The sequence below is a fragment of the Mesoplodon densirostris genome, chromosome 3, assembly GCF_025265405.1.
Source record: "Mesoplodon densirostris isolate mMesDen1 chromosome 3, mMesDen1 primary haplotype, whole genome shotgun sequence".
NCBI lineage: Eukaryota > Metazoa > Chordata > Mammalia > Artiodactyla > Ziphiidae > Mesoplodon > Mesoplodon densirostris.
This window is the reverse complement of record NC_082663.1, coordinates 117,489,498-117,510,912: the sequence shown is the minus strand read 5'-3', so window position 1 is coordinate 117,510,912 and position 21,415 is coordinate 117,489,498. Positions and strand designations below refer to the sequence as shown.

Here is a 21,415-nt window from a genome sequence, read left to right as displayed (position 1 = left end):
ATTACCCTGATACCAAAGCCAGCTAAGCACACTACAAGAAAAGAAAACTGTAGGCCAATATCCCTGATAAATATTGATGCAAAAATTCTCAACAAAATTCTAGCAAACAGTATATGTGTGATCTGGTAAAATATGATCTGATAAAAGGATCATATACCATGATCAAGTGAGATTTATCTCTGGGATGCACGGGTGGTTCAAGGTAATGAAATCAATAAATGTGATACACCACATTCATAGAATGAAGGATAAAAATCATAAGATCCTTTCAATAGATGCAGAAAAGCTGTTTGGCAAAATTCAACATCCTTTCATAATAAAAGACTCCCAACAAATTGGTTATAGAAGGATCATACCTCAACATGTTAAAAGCCCTGTATGACAAACCCACAGCTAACATCATAATGGTGAAAGTTTGAAAGCTTTTTCTCTGAGGTCAGGAAAAAGACAAGGGTGCCCACTTTCACCATTCTTTTTGAACATAGTACTGGAAGTTCTCACCAGAGCAGTTAGGCAAGAAAAAGAAATAAAAGGCATCCAAATTAGAAAGGAAGAAGTAAAATCATCTCTGTTTGCAGATAACGTGATCCTATATATAAAAAACCCTAAAAGACTCCACCAAAATCTGTTAGAACTTAAAAGCAAATTTGGTAAAGTTGCAGGATACAAAATCAACATACAAAAGTCAGTTTCATTTCTATACAATAACAAACTATCTGAAAAAGAAATAAAACAATCTCGTTTACAATAGTGTCAAAGCAATAAAATATTAGGAATAAATTTAACCAAGAAGGTGAAAGATCTGTACACTGAAAACCATAAGACATTGATGAAAGAGATTGAAGAAGAGACACAGATAAATGGAAAGATATCCCATACTTGTGGATTGAGAGAATTAATATTGTTAAAATGTCCATACTCCCCAAAGCCATCTCTAGATTCAGTGCAATCCCTATCAAAATTCCAATGGCATTTTTCACAGAAATAGAAGAAACAATCCTAAAATTTGTATGGAACCACAAAAGACCCTAAACAGCCAAAGCAGTCTTGTAAAAGAAGAGCAAAGTTTGGAGACATCACACTCTCTGATTTCAAACTACAGTTGGCCCTTGAACAACATGGGTTTGAACTGCAAGGGTCCACTTACCTGGATTTTTTTCATTAACTGCTATTGTACTACACTATCTGTGGTTGGTTGAATTCTGGATGTGGAATTGTGGATATGGAAAAGTTATACGTGGATTTTTGACTGCATGGGGAAGGAGGAGTTTGCTCCCCTAACCCCCATGTTGTTCAAGGGTCAACTGTATATGACAAAACTATGGTAATCAGAACAGTATGGTATAGACATGTAGACCAGTGGAACAGAATTGAGAGCCCAGAAATAAACCCACATGTATTTGGTCAACTACTATTTGATAGAGGAGCCAAGAATACTTAATGGGGAAAGGGTAGTCTTTCATCAAATGGTGTTAGGATAACTGGACATCCACATGTGAAAGAATGACATTGGACTCCTATCTCACACCACTCACAAAAATTAACTCAAAATGGATTAAAGACCTAAATGTTAAGACCTGAAACCATAAAACTCCTGGAAGAAAACAGGGGAAAAAAGTAAACAAGTGGCTGTCGCTCTCAATTCGTCACCGGGAGGAAGACGGAGCAGGCTGCCCAGCCCGAGGGCCCATTAAGGGATGCAGTTATGGGCGCTGTCGCTGTGGATTGTTATTTTGTGTCAGTAAGTAATCCATAAAGTGCCAACATGGGAAAGAAACGGACAAAGGGAAAAACTGTTCCAATTGATGATTCTTCTGAATCTTTAGAACCTATGTGCAGACACATTAGAAAAGGATTGGAACAAGGTAATTTGAAAAAGGCTTTAGTGAATGTGGAATGGAACATTTGCCAAGATTGTAAGACAGACAATAAAGTAAAAGATAAATCTGAAGAAGAAACAGAAGAAAATCCTTCAGTTTGGCTGTGTCTTAAATGTGGCCATCAGGGCTGTGGCAGAAATTCTCAGGAGCAGCATGCCTTGAAGCACTATATGACGCCGAGATCTGAACCTCATTGTCTGGTTCTTAGTTTGGACAACTGGAGTGTATGGTGTTACCTATGTGATGATGAGGTCCAGTATTGTAGTTCAAACCGATTGGGTCAGGTGGTTGATTATGTTAGAAAACAAGCCGGTATTACAGCTCCAAAATCAGCAGCAAAAGATAGTGGTAATATTGAACTTGAAAATAAAAAACTAGAAAAGGACAGTAAAAATGAACAAGAGAGAGAAAAAAAGGAAAACATGGCTAAAGAAAATCCTACCATGAATTCTACTTCCCAAGTAACTGTGAAAGGACTCAGTAATTTGGGAAATACATGTTTCTTCAATGCAGTTATGCAGAATTTGTCACAAACACCCGTGCTTAGAGAACTACTAAAAGAAGTAAAAATGTCTGGAACAATTGTAAAAATTGAACACCTGATTTGGCATTAACAGAACCCTTAGAAATAAACCTTGAGCCTCCAGGCCCTCTTACTTTAGCCATGAGCCAGTTTCTTAATGAGATGCAAGAGACCAAAAAGGGAATCGTGACACCTAGAGAACTCTTTTCTCAGGTCTGTAAAAAAGCAGTGCGATTTAAAGGCTATCAGCAGCAAGATAGCCAGGAGCTGCTTCGCTATTTATTGGATGGAATGAGAGCAGAAGAACATCAAAGAGTGAGTAAAGGAATTCTTAAAGCATTTGGTAATTCTACTGAAAAATTGGATGAAGAGCTAAAAAATAAAGTTAAAGATTATGAAAAGAAAAAATCAGTACCAAGTTTTGTGGACCGAGTATTTGGTGGTGAACTAACTAGTACAATCATGTGTGATGAATGCAGAACTGTCTCCTTGGTTCATGAATCGTTCCTTGATTTGTCTCTACCGGTTTTAGACGATCAGAGTGGTAAGAAAAGTATAAATGATAAAAATCTGAAAAAGACCATGGATGATGAAGATAAAGAAAGTGAGGAAGAAAAAGATATTAATGACAGTTACATAAAGGAGAGAAATGATACTCCTTCAGGAACAAGTAAGCACTTACAGAAAAAAGCAAAGAAGCAAGCCAAAAAGCAAGCCAAGAACCAACGAAGGCAACAAAAAATTCAAGGAAAAGTTCTTCATTTAAATGATGTCTGTGCCATTGACCATCCTGAAGATAATGAATGTGAAGTTGAAATGTCACTTCAGCAAGAAGTGGATATTAAATCCAACCATATTTCACAAGAGGAAGTTATACATAAAGAATATTGTGTTAATCAGAAAGATTTGAATGGCCATGAAAAAATGATAGAAAGTATAACTGACAATCAAAAATCCACAGAGGAAGTAGATATGAAAAATGTCAACATGGATAATGATCTGAAGGTTTTGGCATCTCCTGCTGAATGTACTAGGAATTTAAATGGTGCCTACATGATGGAAGGGAGCAATGGAGAAGTGGACATTTCCAGTGGATTTAAGAACCTTAACTTGAATGCTGCTCTTCAACCTGACGAAATAAATTTAGAGATTCTGAATGACGATCATACTCCCGGGACGAAAGTATATGAGGTTGTAAACGAAGATCCAGAAACTGCTTTCTGTACTCTTGCAAACAGGGAAGCTTTCAGTACTGACGAATGTTCAATCCAACATTGTTTATATCAGTTCACCCGAAATGAGAAACTTCGAGATGCTAATAAACTGCTTTGTGAAGTGTGCACACGGAGACAGTATAGTGGACCAAAGGCAAATATAAAAGGTGAGAAGAAACACGTTTACACCAACGCTAAGAAGCAGATGCTAATTTCCCTTGCTCCTCCTGTTCTCACTCTTCACTTAAAGAGATTTCAGCAGGCTGGTTTTAACCTACGCAAAGTTAACAGACACATAAAATTTCCAGAAATCTTAGATTTGGCTCCTTTTTGTACCCTTAAATGTAAGAATGTTGCTGAAGAAAATACAAGGGTACTATATTCCTTATATGGAGTCGTTGAACACAGTGGTACCATGAGGTCGGGGCATTACACTGCCTATGCCAAGGCAAGATCTGCCAACAGTCATCTCTCTAATCTTGTTCTCCATGGTGATATTCTACAGGATTTTGAAATGGAATCAACCAAAGGACAGTGGTTTCACATCAGTGACACACATGTGCAAGCTGTGCCTACAACTAAAGTACTAAATTCACAGGCTTACCTCCTATTTTATGAGAGAATACTGTAACAATTTCAAAAACTGCTTTCTCTGGAAACATGTCTATGGCTTTTATAATGGCTGTAATAATAAAAAAGACTAACTGTAAATCATGTTCACTTAAAATTAAGTACATGCCAGAAGAAATGTTTATTGAAATACTGAAGGGAAAATACCTAAAAATTTACAGTGGTTTTGTATTGTCACAGTGGTTTTTATTCCTGCTTCCAGTTTCTGGAAAGGACTCTGAATTACTGAAGTCCTCTGTGCTTATTAATATGTCTGGGTGGTGGTTTGCAACACATCAATAAAATGAATTACCCCCCCCCAAAAAAAAAAAAAGTAAACAAGTGGGACTTCATCAAACTGAAAAGCTCCTTCACAGCAAAGGAAATCATCAACAAAATGAAAAGGCAACCTATGAAAGGGAGAAAATACTGGCAAACCATAAATCTTATGAAGGGTTAATATCCAAAACATATAAGGAATGCTTAGAACTCAGTAGAAAAAAATGATTAAAAATGGGCAAAGGACCTCAATAAACATTTTTGCAAAGAAGATACCCAAATGGCCAACAGGTGCATGGAAAGGGGATCAACATCACTAATCATCAGGGAAATTCAAATCAAAATCACAATGAGATATCACCTCACACCTGTTAGAATGGCTATTATCAGTCAAACAAACAAACAGACAAACAAATAAAAAACACAAGAGATAACAAGTGCTTGTGAAGCTGTGGAGAAAAGGGAACCCTTGTGCGCTATTGGTAGGAAAGTAAATTGGTACAGCCACTATAGAAAACAATATGGAGGTTCCTCAAAAAATTAAAAATTGATCTGTGGGCTTCCCTGGTGGCGCAGTGGTTAAGAATCTGCCTGCTACTGCAGGGGACATGGGTTTGAGCCCTGGTCTGGGAAGACCCCACATGCTGTGGAGCAACTGAGCCTGTGTACCACAATTACTGAGCCTGCGCTCTAGAGCCCACGAGCCACAACTACTGAAGCCCGTGTGCCTAGAGCCTGTGCTCTGCAACAAGAGAAGCCACCACAGTGAGAAGCCTGCACACCGCAACAAAGAGTAGCCCTTGCTCTCAGCAACTAGAGGAAACCCGCATGCAGCAGCAAAGACCCAATGCAGCCAAAAATTAAATAAACAAAACAAAACAAAAATTGATCTGCTATACAATGTAGCAATCACACTTCTGGGCATATATCTGAAGGAAATGAAATCACCATCTCAAAGAGATATTTGCACTTCCATGTTCATTGCAGCATTATTCACAGTAGCTAAGACATGAACACAACCTAACTGTTGGTCAGTGGATGAATGGATAAAGAAGATGTGGTATATATACACACTGGAATATTATTCAGCCATAAAAAAGAGGAAATCCTGTCATTTGCAACAACATGGATGAACCTTGAGGGCATTGTATCCAGTGAAGTAAGTCAGACAGAGAAAGACAAAGACTGTATGATCTCATTTATATGTGAAATCTAAAAAAGCCAAACTCGGGCCTTCCTGGTGGCGCAGTGGTTGAGAGTCCGCCTGCCGATGCAGGGGATACGGGTTCGCGCCCCGGTCTGGGAGGATCCCATATGCCGCGGAGCGGCTGGGCCCGTGAGCCATGGCCGCTGAGCCTGCGCGTCCGGAGCCTGCGCGTCCGGAGCCTGTGCTCCGCAACGGGGGAGGCCACAACAGTGAGAGGCCCGCATACCGAAAAAAAAAAAAAAAAAAAAAAAAAAGCCAAACTCACAGAAAGAGAATAGGTTAGTGATTGTCAGGGACTGGGGGTTGTGGGAAATGGGAGATGTTGGTCAGAGGGTACAAACCTCCAGTTTTAAGAGGAATAAGTTCTGGGGATCTAATGTATGATGTGGTGACTATAGTTAGCAGTACTGTATTGCATACTTGAAAGTTGCTAAGAGAGTAGATCTTAAATGTTCTCACCACAAAAAGTAAATGGTAACTATGTGAGATGATAGATGTATTACCTTATTGTGGTAATTATTTCACAATATATATCAAATCATCACATTATACGCTTTAAACTTACACAATGTTATATGTCAATTATAGCTCAATAAAACTGGGGGAAAAAGACTGCCTGGTTTAGCCAACTGTAGTAACTGCTTAAAGGTAGAGCTCAGGAAATAGACATGCACACAGAATTCCCCCAACCCTCACTTTATATTATTAGCATTTTTTCTTTTTCTTAAATACCTAAAAAAAATCCTGTTATGTCTGTTCCTTCTTTTGCAAGTTGCCACATTTTTGCATCTTTCCTCAAAAGCATCAACTTGGATTTAACCTCCTCCAACAGTCCTGCTGCTTCTCTCTTGTATAAGTCAGCATTTGCCAAGGCTGTTCTGAGGAACATTTCCTCAAGATGCTCTGTGGGGAAAAAAGAGATCTGTAACAAAATGAGTTTGAAAAATGCTATATAAAACTGCTATACCCACCCCCCGAGATTCATAATATATATAGGCATATTAAAATCTCTGAGAAGACATACAATAAACTTGTCTAACTGAGGGTTTCCCACATGTTTTTGAATCCTCTTTGGTTGTTGTTGTTATGTATAGACCGAGTGTTCTGTGAAACTTATTTTGGAAAACACTGGTCCTTTGCTGAAATTTAAGTGAATAATCTTTGTATGAGTCAGGATTTTTCAGAGAAACAGAACCAATAATACATCTATTTATATATCTATTATTATTATATTATTTATATATATGTATTGCTTCTGTTTCTCTGGAAAACCAGATATATAGACACAGATATGTAAGAGGAGATTTATTATAGGAGTTTACTCACATGATTGTGGAGGACGAGAATTGCCACAATCTGCTCTCTACAAGCTGGAGAACCAGGAAAGCCAGTGGTATAATTCAGTCCAAATCTGAAGGCCTGAGAAACAAGAGCCAGTGGAGTATGTCTTGCCGCCTAAAGGCCCAAGAACCAAGAGCTTCGATGTCTGAGGGCAGGAGAAGATGGCCAGTATAGCTCAAGAAGAGAAAGAGAGAATTCACCCTTCCTCCACCTTTTTGTTCTATTCAAGCCCTCTGTGGATTGGATGATGCCCACCTACATTGGTGAAAGAGATCTTCTTTTCTCAGTCTACCAGTTCAAAGGCTAATCTCTTCTAGAGAAACCTTTGCAGACACACCCACAAATAATATTTTATCAGCTATCTGGGCATCACTTAGCCTGGTTAAGTTGACATATAATATTAACCATCACAGTCTTGTTCTTCCTTTTGATTTTTTCAAATTGATTTTGATTTTTTCAAATGGACCACAATCTGTTTATGTTTTGGTTGGGAAAATTTTAGTGCAGGTTTAGGCATGGATTTCCCTTTCATTTTTAAATTAAAACCTTTAAATTTTTCTTTAAAAATTTGTAAATTTTATAAATTTTTTGTGAAAATATAGAACATTTAGAAAATACAGGTGAGCAAAAAGTCACAGTGCTAACCATTGTTAACCCTTAGGAGATCTTTTTTTTGTTTAAAATACGTCTCAACCAGATTTTTTTTCCTATGGGTGATTTTTATTTTATTTTTATTTTTTTAAAAAATATTTTAATTTTATTGGCGTACAGTTGATTTACAATGTTGTGTTATTTTCAGGTATACAGCGAAGTGATTCAGTTATACATATACATATATTCATTCTTTTTAGATTCTTTTCTCATATAGGTTATCACAGAATATTAGGTAGAGTTCCCTGTGCTATACAGTAGGTCCTTGTTTATCTGTCTTATATATAGTAGTGTATGTGTTCAACCAGATTTTTATTCTTAACATTATGTTGAACAAATTTTTTATGTTACTGTTCTACAACTTCATTTTAAGTGGATGAATGATATTCTATTTTTGTTTTTTTTAAAACAGTTCCCTGTTGTTGGATGTCTAGGTTTTCCAATCCCTCAAATAAATAATACCTGCAGTGGTTATGTGTGAAGCAGGATAGCTCAGTGGTCACAAGCATAGACTCTGGAGCCAGGCAGCCTGGTTTCAAATCTTGGCTCCAGTGCTGACTAGCTGTGAACCTGGGCAAGTTCATTAATATCCCCAACCTCACTTTTGTCAACCATAAAATGAGGCTAATAATAGTTCCAGTCTTGCTGGCTTGTTAAGAGGATTAATAAGTTAAGTGCTTAGAACAGTGACAGCACATATATTACTGTTGTTAAGTACTTGTGCATATTTACAATTATTTCTATAGAATTAATTCCTAGAAGTAGAATTGCTAATTTAAACAGCATGTTGCATAATAATAATAACAATAGCTATTCCTTAGATATTTTATGAGTCCTTGCAACATAGTGAACATTCTGTATTAGCTGTTATTATGATGGCGATTTTAAAAAAAAGTCTTTATTTATTTAATTTATTTTTGGCTGTGTCGGATCTTAGTTGCGGCACGCGGGATCTTTCGTTGCGGTTGTGGTGCGTGGGCTTCCCTCTAGTTGTGGTAGGCAGGTTTTCTCTTCTCTAGTTGTGGCACGCAGGCTCCACGACGCCTGGGCTCTGTAGTTTGTGGAACGCTGGCTCTAGTTGAGGTGCGCGAGCTCAGTAGTTGTGACGCGCAGGCCTAGTTGCCCTGCGGCATGTGGGATCCTAGTTCCCTGACCAGGGATCGACTCTGTGTCCCCTGCATAGCAAGGCAGATTCTTTACCACTGGACCACCAGGGAAGTCCCCTGATGGCGATTTTTTGCTTCAGGAATATGACAGTAGGTGAGACAAAGTCTTGCCCTCAATCTTGCTTGCATTCTAGTGGTGTTCAAAGACTATATCAAATTCTAAGGTATTTAAATGGCTAACTTAAAAAACTAGAGTGGAATGGGGGAGGCAGTGAGAGAAAGGGGGCCTGAATTAGACACTTTATTGATTTGGGTGAGTTTAATGGGAACTGGAGAGAGGCATACTTTGTTTTGATGAAGGCCAGGGTGAAGCACCTTGCCATTCAAGGGGTCAGGCTAATGAAATGTTACCTGATATTCCAGGGACCTAGGGTTATTTCTTGCATTTTCACATTCCCCTCCCTCAATTTTAAGCTATTTTAGTTCAAGCACACATGTTCTTTGCAATTTATGAATCACACAATTCACATGTTTCCTGTTCTTTATACTTGCATTGTAGAAAATGGGCTGCTGACGTGGTAACCAACCAGCTTTCCTCCTCCTTTTGTACTTCCTCGCTCTGCTCTGGTCAGACCAACAGCTGCTTCTGGGCAGCAGAGCCCTAATGGCTCTTTGTCTCCTGACTTACCCAGCCAACCAGCAAGTGGGCACGTGGTCCTTGTTGGAATAGCACCCCCTCATCAGGCCTGAAAAGGAACGACAATCTTCTATCTTATCTTTACAGTTTGAATCTCTCATTTCTCCATTGCAAAAAGTTCTCTGCTTCATCTTTTTTTTTTAGATTGTTTTCCAGTATGGCTTTATTACTAGTAACGAGCCATTTTAGCACACTGCTTTTTGTTTTTCTTTTCTTTTGAGTGTATCATTTTTTTAGCCTTTAAAATTTTTATTCCTTCTTGCTTTTAGTATAACTTTTAAAAATTGAAGCATAGTTGATTTACAATATTGTGTTAGTTTCAAGTGTACAGCATACTGATTCATTTTTTTCAGATTATATTCCATTATAGGTTATTACAGGATACTGAGTATAATTTCCTGTGCTGTACAGTAAATCTTTTTTGCTTATCTCTTTTATGTATAGTAGTTTATATCTTTTAATACCATACTCCTAATTTGCCCCTCCCCCCTCCCCTTTGGTAACCATAAATTTGTTTTCTATGTCTGTGAGTCTGTTTCTGTTTTGTATATACATTCATTTGTATTATTTTTTAGATTTCATATGTAAGTGATATAGTATTTGTCTTTCTCTATCTGACTTATTCCACTAAGCATAGTATTCTCTAGGTCCATCCATGTTGCTGCAAGTGGAGATTTTTCATTCTTTTTTATTGCTGGGTAATATTCCATTGTGTGTGTGTGTGTGTGTGTGTGTGTGTGTGTGTGTATCACATCTTCTTAACCCAATCATCTGGACACTTTGGTTGCTTCCATGTCTTGGCTATTGTGAATTCTGCTGCTATGAACATTGGGGTGCATATATCTTTTTGATTTAGAATTTTCATTTTTTGCAGATGTATATGCTGTTTTTCTTTTTTTGGTAACACCTTCATCAAGATATAATTCATATACGATACAATTCACCCATTTAAAGTGTACAATTTAATGGTTTTTATTATATTCACAGAATTGGGCAACCATCAATCAATTTTAGAATATTTTCATCACCCTGTATACTTTAGCAGTAATCCCCCTGTTATCCCTATTCACTCACCTCCCAGTACTAGACAACCACTAATCTACTTTCTGTCTTTATGATTTGCCTATTTTGGAATCATATAATGTGTCTTTTGTGACTAACTTTTTTTACTTAGCATAATGTTTTCAAGGTTCATTCATGCTGTAGCATGTCTCAGTATTTCATTCCTTTTTATTGCTGAATAATGTTTCATTGTATGGATATACAGATTTGAGGCCATTTGGCTATTATAAATAATGCTGCTGTGAACATTCAGGTACAAGTTTTTGTGTGGATGTATGTTTTATTTCTCTTGGGAGTGGGATTCCTGGGTCAGATAACAACTCTGTGTTTAACCTTTTGAGGAACTGTCAGACTGTTTTCCACAGCAGCTGTACCACTTTACATTTCTATCAGCAGTGTATGAAGCTTCCAATTTTTCCATATCCTCATCAACACTTGTAATTTTCTGTGTTTTTGATTATAACCATCCTAGTGTGTGTGAGGAGTTATCTCATTGTGGTTTTGATTTACATTTCTCTGATGACTAATGATGTTGAGCACCTTTTCATGTGATCATTGGCCATTTCTGTATCTTATTTGGAGAATGTCTATTAAGATACTTTGCCTATTTTAAATTGGGTTATATGTCTACTTATTATGAGTTGTAAAGTTTCAAGTTCTTTATGTATTCTGGACACAAGCTTCTTATCAGACATACGATTTACAAAGTTTTTCTTTCATTATGTAGGTTTTCTTCTCATTTTCCTGATGTCCTGAAGCACAGAAGTTGTAAACTTTGATGTCTAATGTATCTTTTTTTTTCGTTTGTGCTTTTGGTGTCCTATCTAACAAACAACTGCCTAATCCAAAGTTATGAAGGTTTACGCCAATGTCTTTTCTAAGAGTTTCATAGTTTTAGCTCTTACATTTAGGTCTTTGATCCATTTTGAGTTAATTTTTGTGTATGGTGTGAGGTAGGGGTCCAACTTCATTCTTTTGCATGTGGATATCCAGTTTCCTAGCAGCATTTGTTGAAAAGATTATTCTCTCCCAGTTGAATGGTTTTAGCATCCTTTTCAGAAATCAATTAACTGTGAATGTGAGGGTTTATTTTAAACTCTCAGTTCTATTCTGTTGATCTATGTATCTATCCTTGTGCTATTACTGCACTGTCTTTAGCTTTGTAGTGATTTGAAATTGGGAAACCTGAGTTGTTCAACTCTGTTCTTTTTCAAGATTGTTTTGGCCATTCTAGGTCCCTTGCATTTACATTTGAAGTTTAGGCTCAGCTTGTCACTTTATGCAAAGAAGCCAGCTGGGAGTTTGATAGAAATTGTATTGAATCTGTAGAATATTTTGGGGGAGAATTGCCATCTTAACAGTATTAATCTTCCAATTCATGAACACTGGAGGTCTTTCCACTTATTTAAGTCTTTAATTTTCTTCAATTGTGTTTTATAGTTTTAGGGTATAGGTTTTGAATTTTTTTGTTAAATTTATTCCTAAAGTATTTTATTCTTTTTGATGATATTGTAAATGGAATTTTAAAAATATCATTTTTGGATTGTTCACTGCAAGTATACAGAAACACAGTTGATTTTTGTATATTGATCTTGTATTCTGCAACCTCCTTATACTCATTTATTTATTTTAGTAGTTTTTTAGTGGATTCCTTGGGATTTTATATGTACAAGATCATGTCATTTGTGAATAGAGATAGTTTTATTTCTTTCTTTCCAATTTGGATTCCTTTTATTTCATTTCCTTGCCTAATTGCCCTGGCTAGCCACCCTAATGTTATCTTACTTATCAGCAGTATTTGGTACAATTGATCATTCCTTTCTTTTTGTAGCCCTGGCTTTACTTGGCTTCTTGGACACCACACTCTTTTGGTTTTCCTCCTATCCCACTGGCTGTTTTCTCATCTCTTTTGTTGGTTCTTCCTCTTTCCCCCAACTTCTTAACCATTTCCCACCTCTGAACTCCAGACCCTAGTATCCACTTGCCTACTTGACAGCCCCACTTAGATGTCCAAAAGGCAGCTCAAATTTACCATGTCCAAAACTTACTCTAATCTTGATTGAAGTATTTTGTGGAAAAAAGGAAGAAAAGAAATAAATATTTACTGAATGTTTACTATTAGTGCTATTCATTATCTTGTTTACAACACATGTCAATTCTATGATACTCAGGGGACATGAACTCTGGTCAGTTTGATTCCAGGGCCTGAGCTCCTTCCTAACAGCTCTACTCTATTTCCTACAAATCACAGTGTGTATAGTCCTATTTTTCTCTCCTCAAGACTGTCCTTTGGAGTACTGTATGATACTTCAGAAAAAAGGATCTCACAGGGTCTCTGGTAATTGGAATTAGAAGTGCTCGTGAGCCAGGCAGTGCTTGTCTGCCTGACTGAGATGTCTCCAGTGTGTAGACAGGCTTTCCCACCACCTGGGAAAGCCTACCCTGACTTTGTGACCAACTTTTTCTTGGTCAGTCTCCCAGGTTAGAGTTTCTCTGGCCTTGAGATACACTTCCCACCTATCAGAACTGCTCTCATTTATTTGCTTGACTGGATTCTCCATCTTTATTCCTCATTCCTTCTTGTCTCTTTCCCATTTGTTCAAGAATTATCAGCTCTTCTGGGTTTGTGTAAGTTATCCCACTTTGACATTTGCTTGCCCATCACCTGGCACTGAAAATTTGCTCAGCATTTCTGACCCATCTGTGTCAACACTTTCCTTATTAAAATACTGGTTACCAAAAAAAATTACTTGTACTTTTAAATAGCAGTGATAACTCTATTTTCTCCCCAAAATCTTTAATAGAAGTGAAAATGTCCAAGCTGAGTCTATACTGTTGGGAGTACATTTTTACAATATATTTTATCCATATTTAAACAAGCCTGTTCTCAAGTGGCATCTGCAATCTCATTTGGTCCCCACGGTATATGTCCCAAGGCAGCTAAAAATTGAGAAATTGAGAAAATTGATGGGGTCAATTTGTCCATGTTCTTGTAGCCTGTTGGGGCAGAGCCAGTTCTGTTCCCAGTTGAGCTGGTTTATTCTGATAAAGTTCATGTGTAAGGTGTGCTGTTCACTGCAGGATGAGGTCCCACCCCCAGGTTTTGCCCCTTGTTGCTCAGGGGTCTCACCCTTCCCAGAAGCCCCCTCACTGGTACCTTATTCCATGTGCTGAACCTTTCCTGATCACCTTTCCCCATGGGAGATAACCTAGCTACTGTTTTTTCCCATTCTAAGTGTCAACCAATCATGAGGCATTATGGTACTGTACCTGGAGTCAGAACTAGATTCAAGACTAAGGCTTCTGTGTCTTTGGGCCACCTCTCTGAGCTTCATACATAGGGTGATCTCTAAGGGCATTTGTGGTTCTAGCCTTCCCAGGCTTTATGACTCTATTTCTCTGAAAAGTGAACCTGGACTAATGTCTGAATAGTTGGCAATGGTTTAATATGCTATACCAGGGAGAGCAAATATGTAGCTTCTCTTCCATCTATTAACGATGACATACTCATTATATTTATCTCATCATTGTCACGTGGAACCAAGTCATGACCTCAGACTTCTCAATCCAGTATAGTGTGCTAAGTAACTACTACCAGTTGATCACAGTTGAAATGTGTTTATCCTCCCTGTCTTCCCTCCCACTTCTAGTGCTTCAATCTAAAGCAAGGACGAGTGGTGACCAGGATACTATAGAAGTTAGGAGCATGGGTTCTTGGGTTCAGCTGCTTATATTCAAATCCTGAATCCACTGCTCCCTTTCTGTGTGACCTTGGGAAAGTTACTTAACTTCTCTGGGCCTCAGTTTCCTTTTTTAGTAATATGGGGCATAACAGTAGTCATACTTCATAGGGTTGTAGAGAGGGTTAAATTAAATAATATGTATTTAAGAAAAGTGCTTAGAACAGTGCCTGGCACATGTAACTCAAAAAATGTTGACTATTGTATTGATAATAGCCATGATAAGAACTTGAAAGGCTGGTAGAGGAAAAATTCTTGGATTCATAGGGCTTGTGGTACCCTTTCAGTCTTCAAAGTAGTCAAATATTCATTCTGTTTCTGAGTGTGGATTGATCCTATTTAAAATTTCATTCCTTTATTAATTTATTTAGTAAAAGTTTGGCCTACTGTGTGCTATGCATGCAACCGGGTGTCTAGGATATAACAGTAAACAAGTCCTTTTAAAAGTTCATAGTGTATGGGGGTGACAAACAAGTAAAAATGTAGTTACAGTTTTCTTAATAATTGCAGTAATTGGAGTTTGCCCAGGGTCTTTAGGGAGCACTGTGTGTACTGGTGGAGTCTTTTTGATGTTTGTGTTAAACCTGGGTGGGAAGAAACATACTTGAGTCCTCCAGATCTGGCTGGCCTCTTACCAGTGTTTCACAGGCAGTGGATTCCTTGCAGAAGAGTTAATACCTGTTCTAGCTGGTGGCACACCTCAGTGGCATGCTCATGCTCCTTGGCATTCATTCAGTTACTCAGCTAACAGCCCAAAGCTTTTCCCACTGCTCCTTGAACTGCTGTCCCCCTTTCTCAGTCATAGCTTGTAGAGAGTTGCGGAGCAGAGATGTGAAGACAAATGAAGGAGCCCTGAGTTTGCAGCTACATAGTAGTTAGATCTCTACAGAGTTGAGTGCCTTAGGAAAGCGTGAATGTGGGGCTTATTAGGGACTTGGAAAAGTTGACGAGTCCATCTCCCTGCCTAACTTAAGATATGGTAGGTCTGTATGACAACCGTGGTGATAGTATGGAACGCGGAGGGTGGGGGAGAAAAAATACCCTTGTGTGGCTGGGGGTGGGAGTTGGTGCTGTGACCCATCCTTTCTCCCACTGGTGTCTTGCAGCAAACAGCTATTGTGTGACGTGGTGATTGTGGCAGAAGATGTTGAGATAGAAGCCCACCGTGTGGTCCTGGCAGCCTGCAGCCCCTACTTCTGTGCGATGTTCACAGGTATGGTGAGGGGCAAACAATAACCCATGGTTGTGGGGCTGCAGCCCCACTGGGAGAATATTGAGGGTGGTGGCATGAGGGGGGGAGGAAAGAAGGCTGTGACGCCCACCCTGAGGAGCTCCTGTGTGCCAGATTCTTTGCTTTGCACCATGGAGATGCAAAGCACCATGACAGGCCCTCAGCCAGGCCAGTCAAGCATGCAGCCCCTATTACAGTTAACTCTGAGGAAAAAATGTAGAATCATATAGTCCATGAATTCTCAGACTTTGTCATGTGTCATAATCATGTCAGGGAGCTGGTTAGAAATGTAGACTCTTGGCTTCATCCCCAGGCTTCTGAGCTGTCATTTTGCAGATGGGGGACCCTGAGGCTGAGAGAAAGGAAGGGACTTGCCTGAGGTCACATGGTGAATGAGTGGAACTTGGCTTCCGGATGCCTAGCCCAGGGCTGGGTGGGCTGGCTGTCCCACGTCTTATTATTCCTTAGCTGTTCTTTCCAGGCAGGAACCTTGAGTCTCCTCTAGCCTTTATAGGAATGCGGTAGAGTTGGCAGAAGTGATGGTGGGGCTTGAGGTGGGGAGAGTAAGACAGAGGTATATTCACCATCTCCATTCAGTTTCAGTAACTTTGCCAACTTTCCAGGGAGTCCCTGTGTCCTGAACATGCCAAATAGCCTTGTCCAACTATTGCACGTGTATTATTTCTGAGACTGAATTCCCTGAAACCCATGGGCTGAGCTTCTTGTCTTCAGTACCTCGCAGCACCTCCCCTGAGCCAGGAGCAGGCAGTGCTGTAGCCATCACTGCTGACTGAAAGCCAGCTGGATGAGGTCAGGTGTCTCTTCGACACACTCATCTGTACCCTGTGCTTCCTCTGAGCGTGGTCACTGTCACTCTGTACTCTCATCTGTTTCCTGGGGTTTGCGGTGGTCATGCTCTGGGGTCTCATGTACCTGCTGCTTCTCACCCTGTAGTTTACATATCAAATGTTGCCTCCTCTCTGACCACCTGAGCCGTAGTTCCCCACTAGGTCTCTTTCTATTCCATAACTTGACTCTGTTTTTTTCATAACATTTATCACTGTCTGAAAATCACATTGGTTGGTTGTTTATATATTTTTTACCTGTGTCTCTTTACTGGAGTATCAGTTCCATGAAGACAGGGATCTTGTTAGATTTGTTTGTTTCTGTACCCTGAGTACCTGGTACATAATAGGACTAAAGTATTGTTTTAATGAACAAAATGTCTCCTACCCTTGATTGTGAGCTTTGGATGCTTGCGGATTATGTCTTGTCACTGTTGAATCCTTAGCGCCCACCCCAAGGCCTGATGTTTAGGAGACTGAATAAGTGAAGGTTGAATGAATGAATGTGGTGTTGCTAAGGATGGGTGAGTGCAGGCACATCTTTGCTGAATAGGCTCTTGCCCTTCTCCTAATATAGTACAAAGCCTGTGCTGGGCAGGAGTGGTTCTTGGTGGGGCAGGGAGTACGTAGCACTTGGCGTTTGGAGAGTTCCTCACATGTATGTCCCCCTTGGCTCATCATGTGAAGGACCTGGCCTCAACTTGGGGCAGTGCTTTTGCTAAGTGGACCAAGCCACACTTACCTCACTTTGAGCCTTGGGCCAGGAATTCCACAGTGCAGCCTGGAAAACCAGCTAATTTCACTACCTGGAAATTTTGAGCCACATTCTCTTTGGAGTAGCCTCAAACTCTAGTAGTAAGGTTTTTATTTATTTTTTTGTCCTTGTCCTTCATCCATCTCTTTCTTTTAAAATAATTTATCTTGTCTACAATAGTTATTTAGCTGCAACTTCAGTAAATAGTTCTGCCGGTCATTCTTCTCTGTTTGTGTGGTTTGGAAAGTCCAGTGTTGTGAGAGGAGTCCATTTGGAATTACAATAAATTGTACTGTTGGCTCCACTTTTTGCTAATGAACTTGCCTCTGGTGGGTAGTGGAAGTGCCTAAGCAAAACAAGGTGATTTTAGAAAGGGAGAGAAAAGGTGCTTCTGGATCAGGTCTTGGATTCTAGTAATTGAAGGGAAGAGGGAATCAAGAGAAGAAAGCAGTCTAATGTGTTGCCCAGCCCAAGCTTTCCACTGAATCTGGTTACCATCCATTCTTCCATCCTTCCTTCCATCCATCCATCCATTCATCCATCATCTGTCTGTCTGTGCCTCCATCCACCCACCCACCTACCTATCCATCTACTCATCCAAACACTATTCACATATGTTCATTGCAGAATAAAAATTAGAAAATGTGGGCAAGCAAAAAAAATACATGTAATACATCTACTCTTGTGATAGCTTATGCTTCTCTTTAGTATTACTACTTATCTCATTACTTCCTCACTGTCTGATTTGCCTGGTCAGTCATAAACTTTATGAGGATAAAAACTGTACCTTTTAAATTCACTGCTATGTCCCTTCTGCCTAGCGTGATCTTACATACAGCAGGTGCTCAATGAAAATTTGCTTAATTGAACTTAGTGCTATATTGTCAATATATTTTCATGGCAATGAAATCACATCTACATCATTATTTTAATGGCCTCATAAGATTCCATCATATGTATCTGAATTGAAAATCCATTTCCTTATTGGTTGGAAATTATAGTTCTTTCTAATATTTTGCTATTGTAAATAATGCTAAAATGGGCATCCTTGCCACTTAGTCTTTACTTACATTCCTGATTATTTCCTTAGATCCCTAGAATAAAAAAATACTTGGTTAAAGTGTGTGCACATTTTGAATTCTTGTGAGACACGTGCCTCAATTCCACAACACTTAGAACAGTTGTACCAGCTTATGCTTCCATCGGCAGTACATCAGATTCGTGTATTTTCTGAGGCCCCTTGGTTTTGCTTAAACCTTGGTAAACAGGTACCAAAAAAAGAGTAACATTGCAAAATTTTGTTCTAATTATCAGGTTCAGCTTCAAAATGCATAAAATTAGTAATGAAAAGGCCCAGCTGACTCTCATTGAGTCCATTTCTATCAGCAGGTTTAAGGCCCCAAAGAAAAGGAAATACATGTGACTTTCTTCTGACTTGAGTGGTATGATTAAGATCTTTTACTGAGGCTTAAAGTGTTTTTATTTTTTTGTCCTCTCAGTTCATATTGCCCAAATGTCCTGTGATGGTTCCAAATACCAGCTCTACTCCTTGACCATATCCTTCCCAGAATAACTTGTAATAAGTGTGAAACTGAGGTCTGCATGCCCACAGGAGAGTGTCCAAAGGCAGCCAACCTGTGAGAAGGTCTGGGATGGGCAGTCACCTGAGTTGCTCTCCACTCCTTCAGCATAGTGTGATTGGAGAGGCCAGAAGGGCTGGTCTTGTCCTTCTTTTCCCTGTGAGTATGGAATACTTAAGATTCCCCTTGACCCCATCCCCCCATCTAGCACCTCCATCCCAGGGGAAAATAATTTCCCCAAAATAGCCCAGTCGTTTTTTTTTCCCTCTTTTTATCATGCCATTTTCTATGTGTTCTGTGTACTATAGTATTTGTACTCCATATGGATCCCTTCATGTCATCCAAAACTTTGAAAACAATCCCATTTTATGGTGTTAAAAGAACCAAGTTCTAAAGAATATGTGGACTAAGTGTCTTAGGCTCATCACCATGGCTAAAAGACATTTGAACTCCATCCCAAAAGAAGCCCTGGGAGTGAGCTGTCCCATCTTCTGGCTCTGTTGTGCTACATGCAGAGGCTGATTAAATTGGCTTTGTTTTTTAATTTTTTATTTGTTTTTATTTTTCTATTTATTTAGGCTCCACTGGGTCTTCGTTACGGCACGTGGGATCTTCGTTGTGGCATATGGATCTTTTAGTTGTGGCATGCAGACTTTTAGTTGTGGCATGGGGACTTCTTAGTTGCAGCATGCGTACTCTTAGTTGCGGCGTGTGAACTCTTAGTTGTGGCATGCATGTGGCGTCTAGTTCCCCGACTAGGGATTGAACCTGGGCCCCTTGCATTGGGAGTGCAGGGTCTTACCCACTGGACTACCAGGGAAGCCCCGGCTTTGTTTTTTTAAAGAAAAGTTACTGTCCAGTTTTTATTAGATGTAGGCTGATATTCAACTAGTGTCTTCAAATATATGGTGAACAGAAATAGGGAGGAGAGTCAGGAATGTGCTGGAGGTAAGAGGCAAGGGGCTTGGAATGTGAGCGCCAACCAGCCTCAAGCAGAAAAATTAGGGCCTGGCTCTCTTACCTCCAGGCATGCACTCATCCCATAGAACCATTGTTTCACCCTTTCTTTATGCCTGACTCTGCCAGGCCCTGGCCTATGTCTGTGTTCTGAGTGTTTGTATGATGTATTGATGTTTTTGAAGATCTTTGCATAACATGCAGTTTAGCAAGACTTAATCTAAGGCAGTGGGGCAGGGAGGGAGGGAGCACTAGGGAGTAGAATCCTTTCTTTGTATAAAGAGGGCCTTGAGAGATTAGTCGGAGTAGATAAGGTCTGGCTTCTGAGGGTTTTGCCTCTAAGGAAATGGTGAGTTTTTCAAGAATTGATTTGGATGTAGTTCAACATAGGCCTTTGTAGTGTCTAGGAAAAGAGACCACTATTCAGACACCCACCAGCACCCATTAAGGTGCAACTGATTTGACCAAGATTATCTGCGGTAGACTTGTCTGGACTTGGAGTAGCTCAGCCTTGAAATTTAGATCATCATTGGAGAGGATCACTGGTAAGAAATGTTTTATGAATGTTCATAGAGGAGGTTTGGAGTTATTGGTGCAGAGGCCTCTTTGCTAAGGATTAAACACAGGGGTGGTAATGCCACCTTGTATTGGGAGATGGTGTGGTGTCTTGGAAAGGGCTTTGGAGCCATCATGACCTGACTCCAGCACCTGATAGGTTTGTAGGGAATTCACTTAACCTCTATGATCCTGTTTGCTTGTTTATGAGACTGGAATAACAACAATAAAACAATAATAACAATAACCAGGGAACAGATACAAGTAAGGGAAATAAGGCACCCAATACAGAATAGGTACTTAATAAAGTTTACTCTTATTATGTGTAGAGCACATCATAGTTTACAGAGCTCATGTGGATGTGTGGGGTGGCTCTGATACCAGCTGCCCTGATGGTGGTTAGGGTTGATATGAAACATCTCTGTTTCATATCAGGAAGGCATTTCCTTCCTGGCTTGGTGCTCCATGTGCCTCTAGCTGAGCAGAAAGACCTTTCCAAGTGGAGGAAGGACGAGATTCCAGGGAGGTTGGGTGCTGGGGTGAAATCCATCATTGCAGCTCTGCTGAATCCTGCTGCCACAGTTCTCAGACTCTCATTATCTCCTTTGACTCTCACATAGCCTTGGCTTAAAGGCAGGGCCGGGAATGTCCTTACTTTACAGGAGACAGAGGTCAGCCTTTTGCAGTTAAATGGCATAGGCTGCTCATCTGCAGGAGGTTTAGCTGGGATTCAGGGATGTGACAGGGTATTTCTTTTTCTCATGTGATGTTAACATGTGACATAGGTCTCAGCTTTAGCCAAATGAGTTGGCAACCCAGGCATTAGGACTTAGACAGATGAAGGTTAGTAGTAAGGGAGTTTAATAACCATCTTAACACCCATGCAGGATCACTGTGCAAAGGATAAGGACCTTCTGTTTTCTTTTTACCCAGATCATGAAATTAAAACAGTAAGGATTCAGCTGAGGAGTGAGGAAGAGTTCCATAACACAAGGCTTCCTGAATGCACTTTTTCTTCCCTTTGCCATACAACTTTGTAGGGGTGGTTGGTGGTCTACGTCTGGTCCTTCAGAAAGACTTCGTAGCCACTCTACCATTCCTTTCTCACTCTTGAGGCTTCTTTGGCTGAATAATAGGGTTGGGTTTATACCAGTGATCTAGAGGATGAGCCAGTGATTTCATAG

The 21,415-nt window shown here is 39.7% G+C and overlaps 2 protein-coding genes across 2 annotated transcripts in view; both read left to right on the top strand.

Moving 5' to 3' along the window:
- KLHL3 (kelch like family member 3) overlaps positions 1-21,415 on the top strand; it is a 113,612-nt gene that overhangs the window by 14,971 nt on the left and 77,226 nt on the right. Inside the window, exon 3 of the mRNA XM_060091967.1 lies at positions 15,416-15,522. Coding sequence (XP_059947950.1) covers positions 15,416-15,522 — 107 coding nt within the window. The remainder of the gene's footprint in view (positions 1-15,415; positions 15,523-21,415) is intronic.
- LOC132486354 (ubiquitin carboxyl-terminal hydrolase 16-like) lies at positions 1,646-4,536 on the top strand. The gene is given in 2 exon segments (XM_060093399.1): positions 1,646-2,474; positions 2,477-4,536. Coding segments are annotated over 2 exon segments (2,481 nt in total). The 5' UTR covers positions 1,646-1,765; the 3' UTR covers positions 4,249-4,536.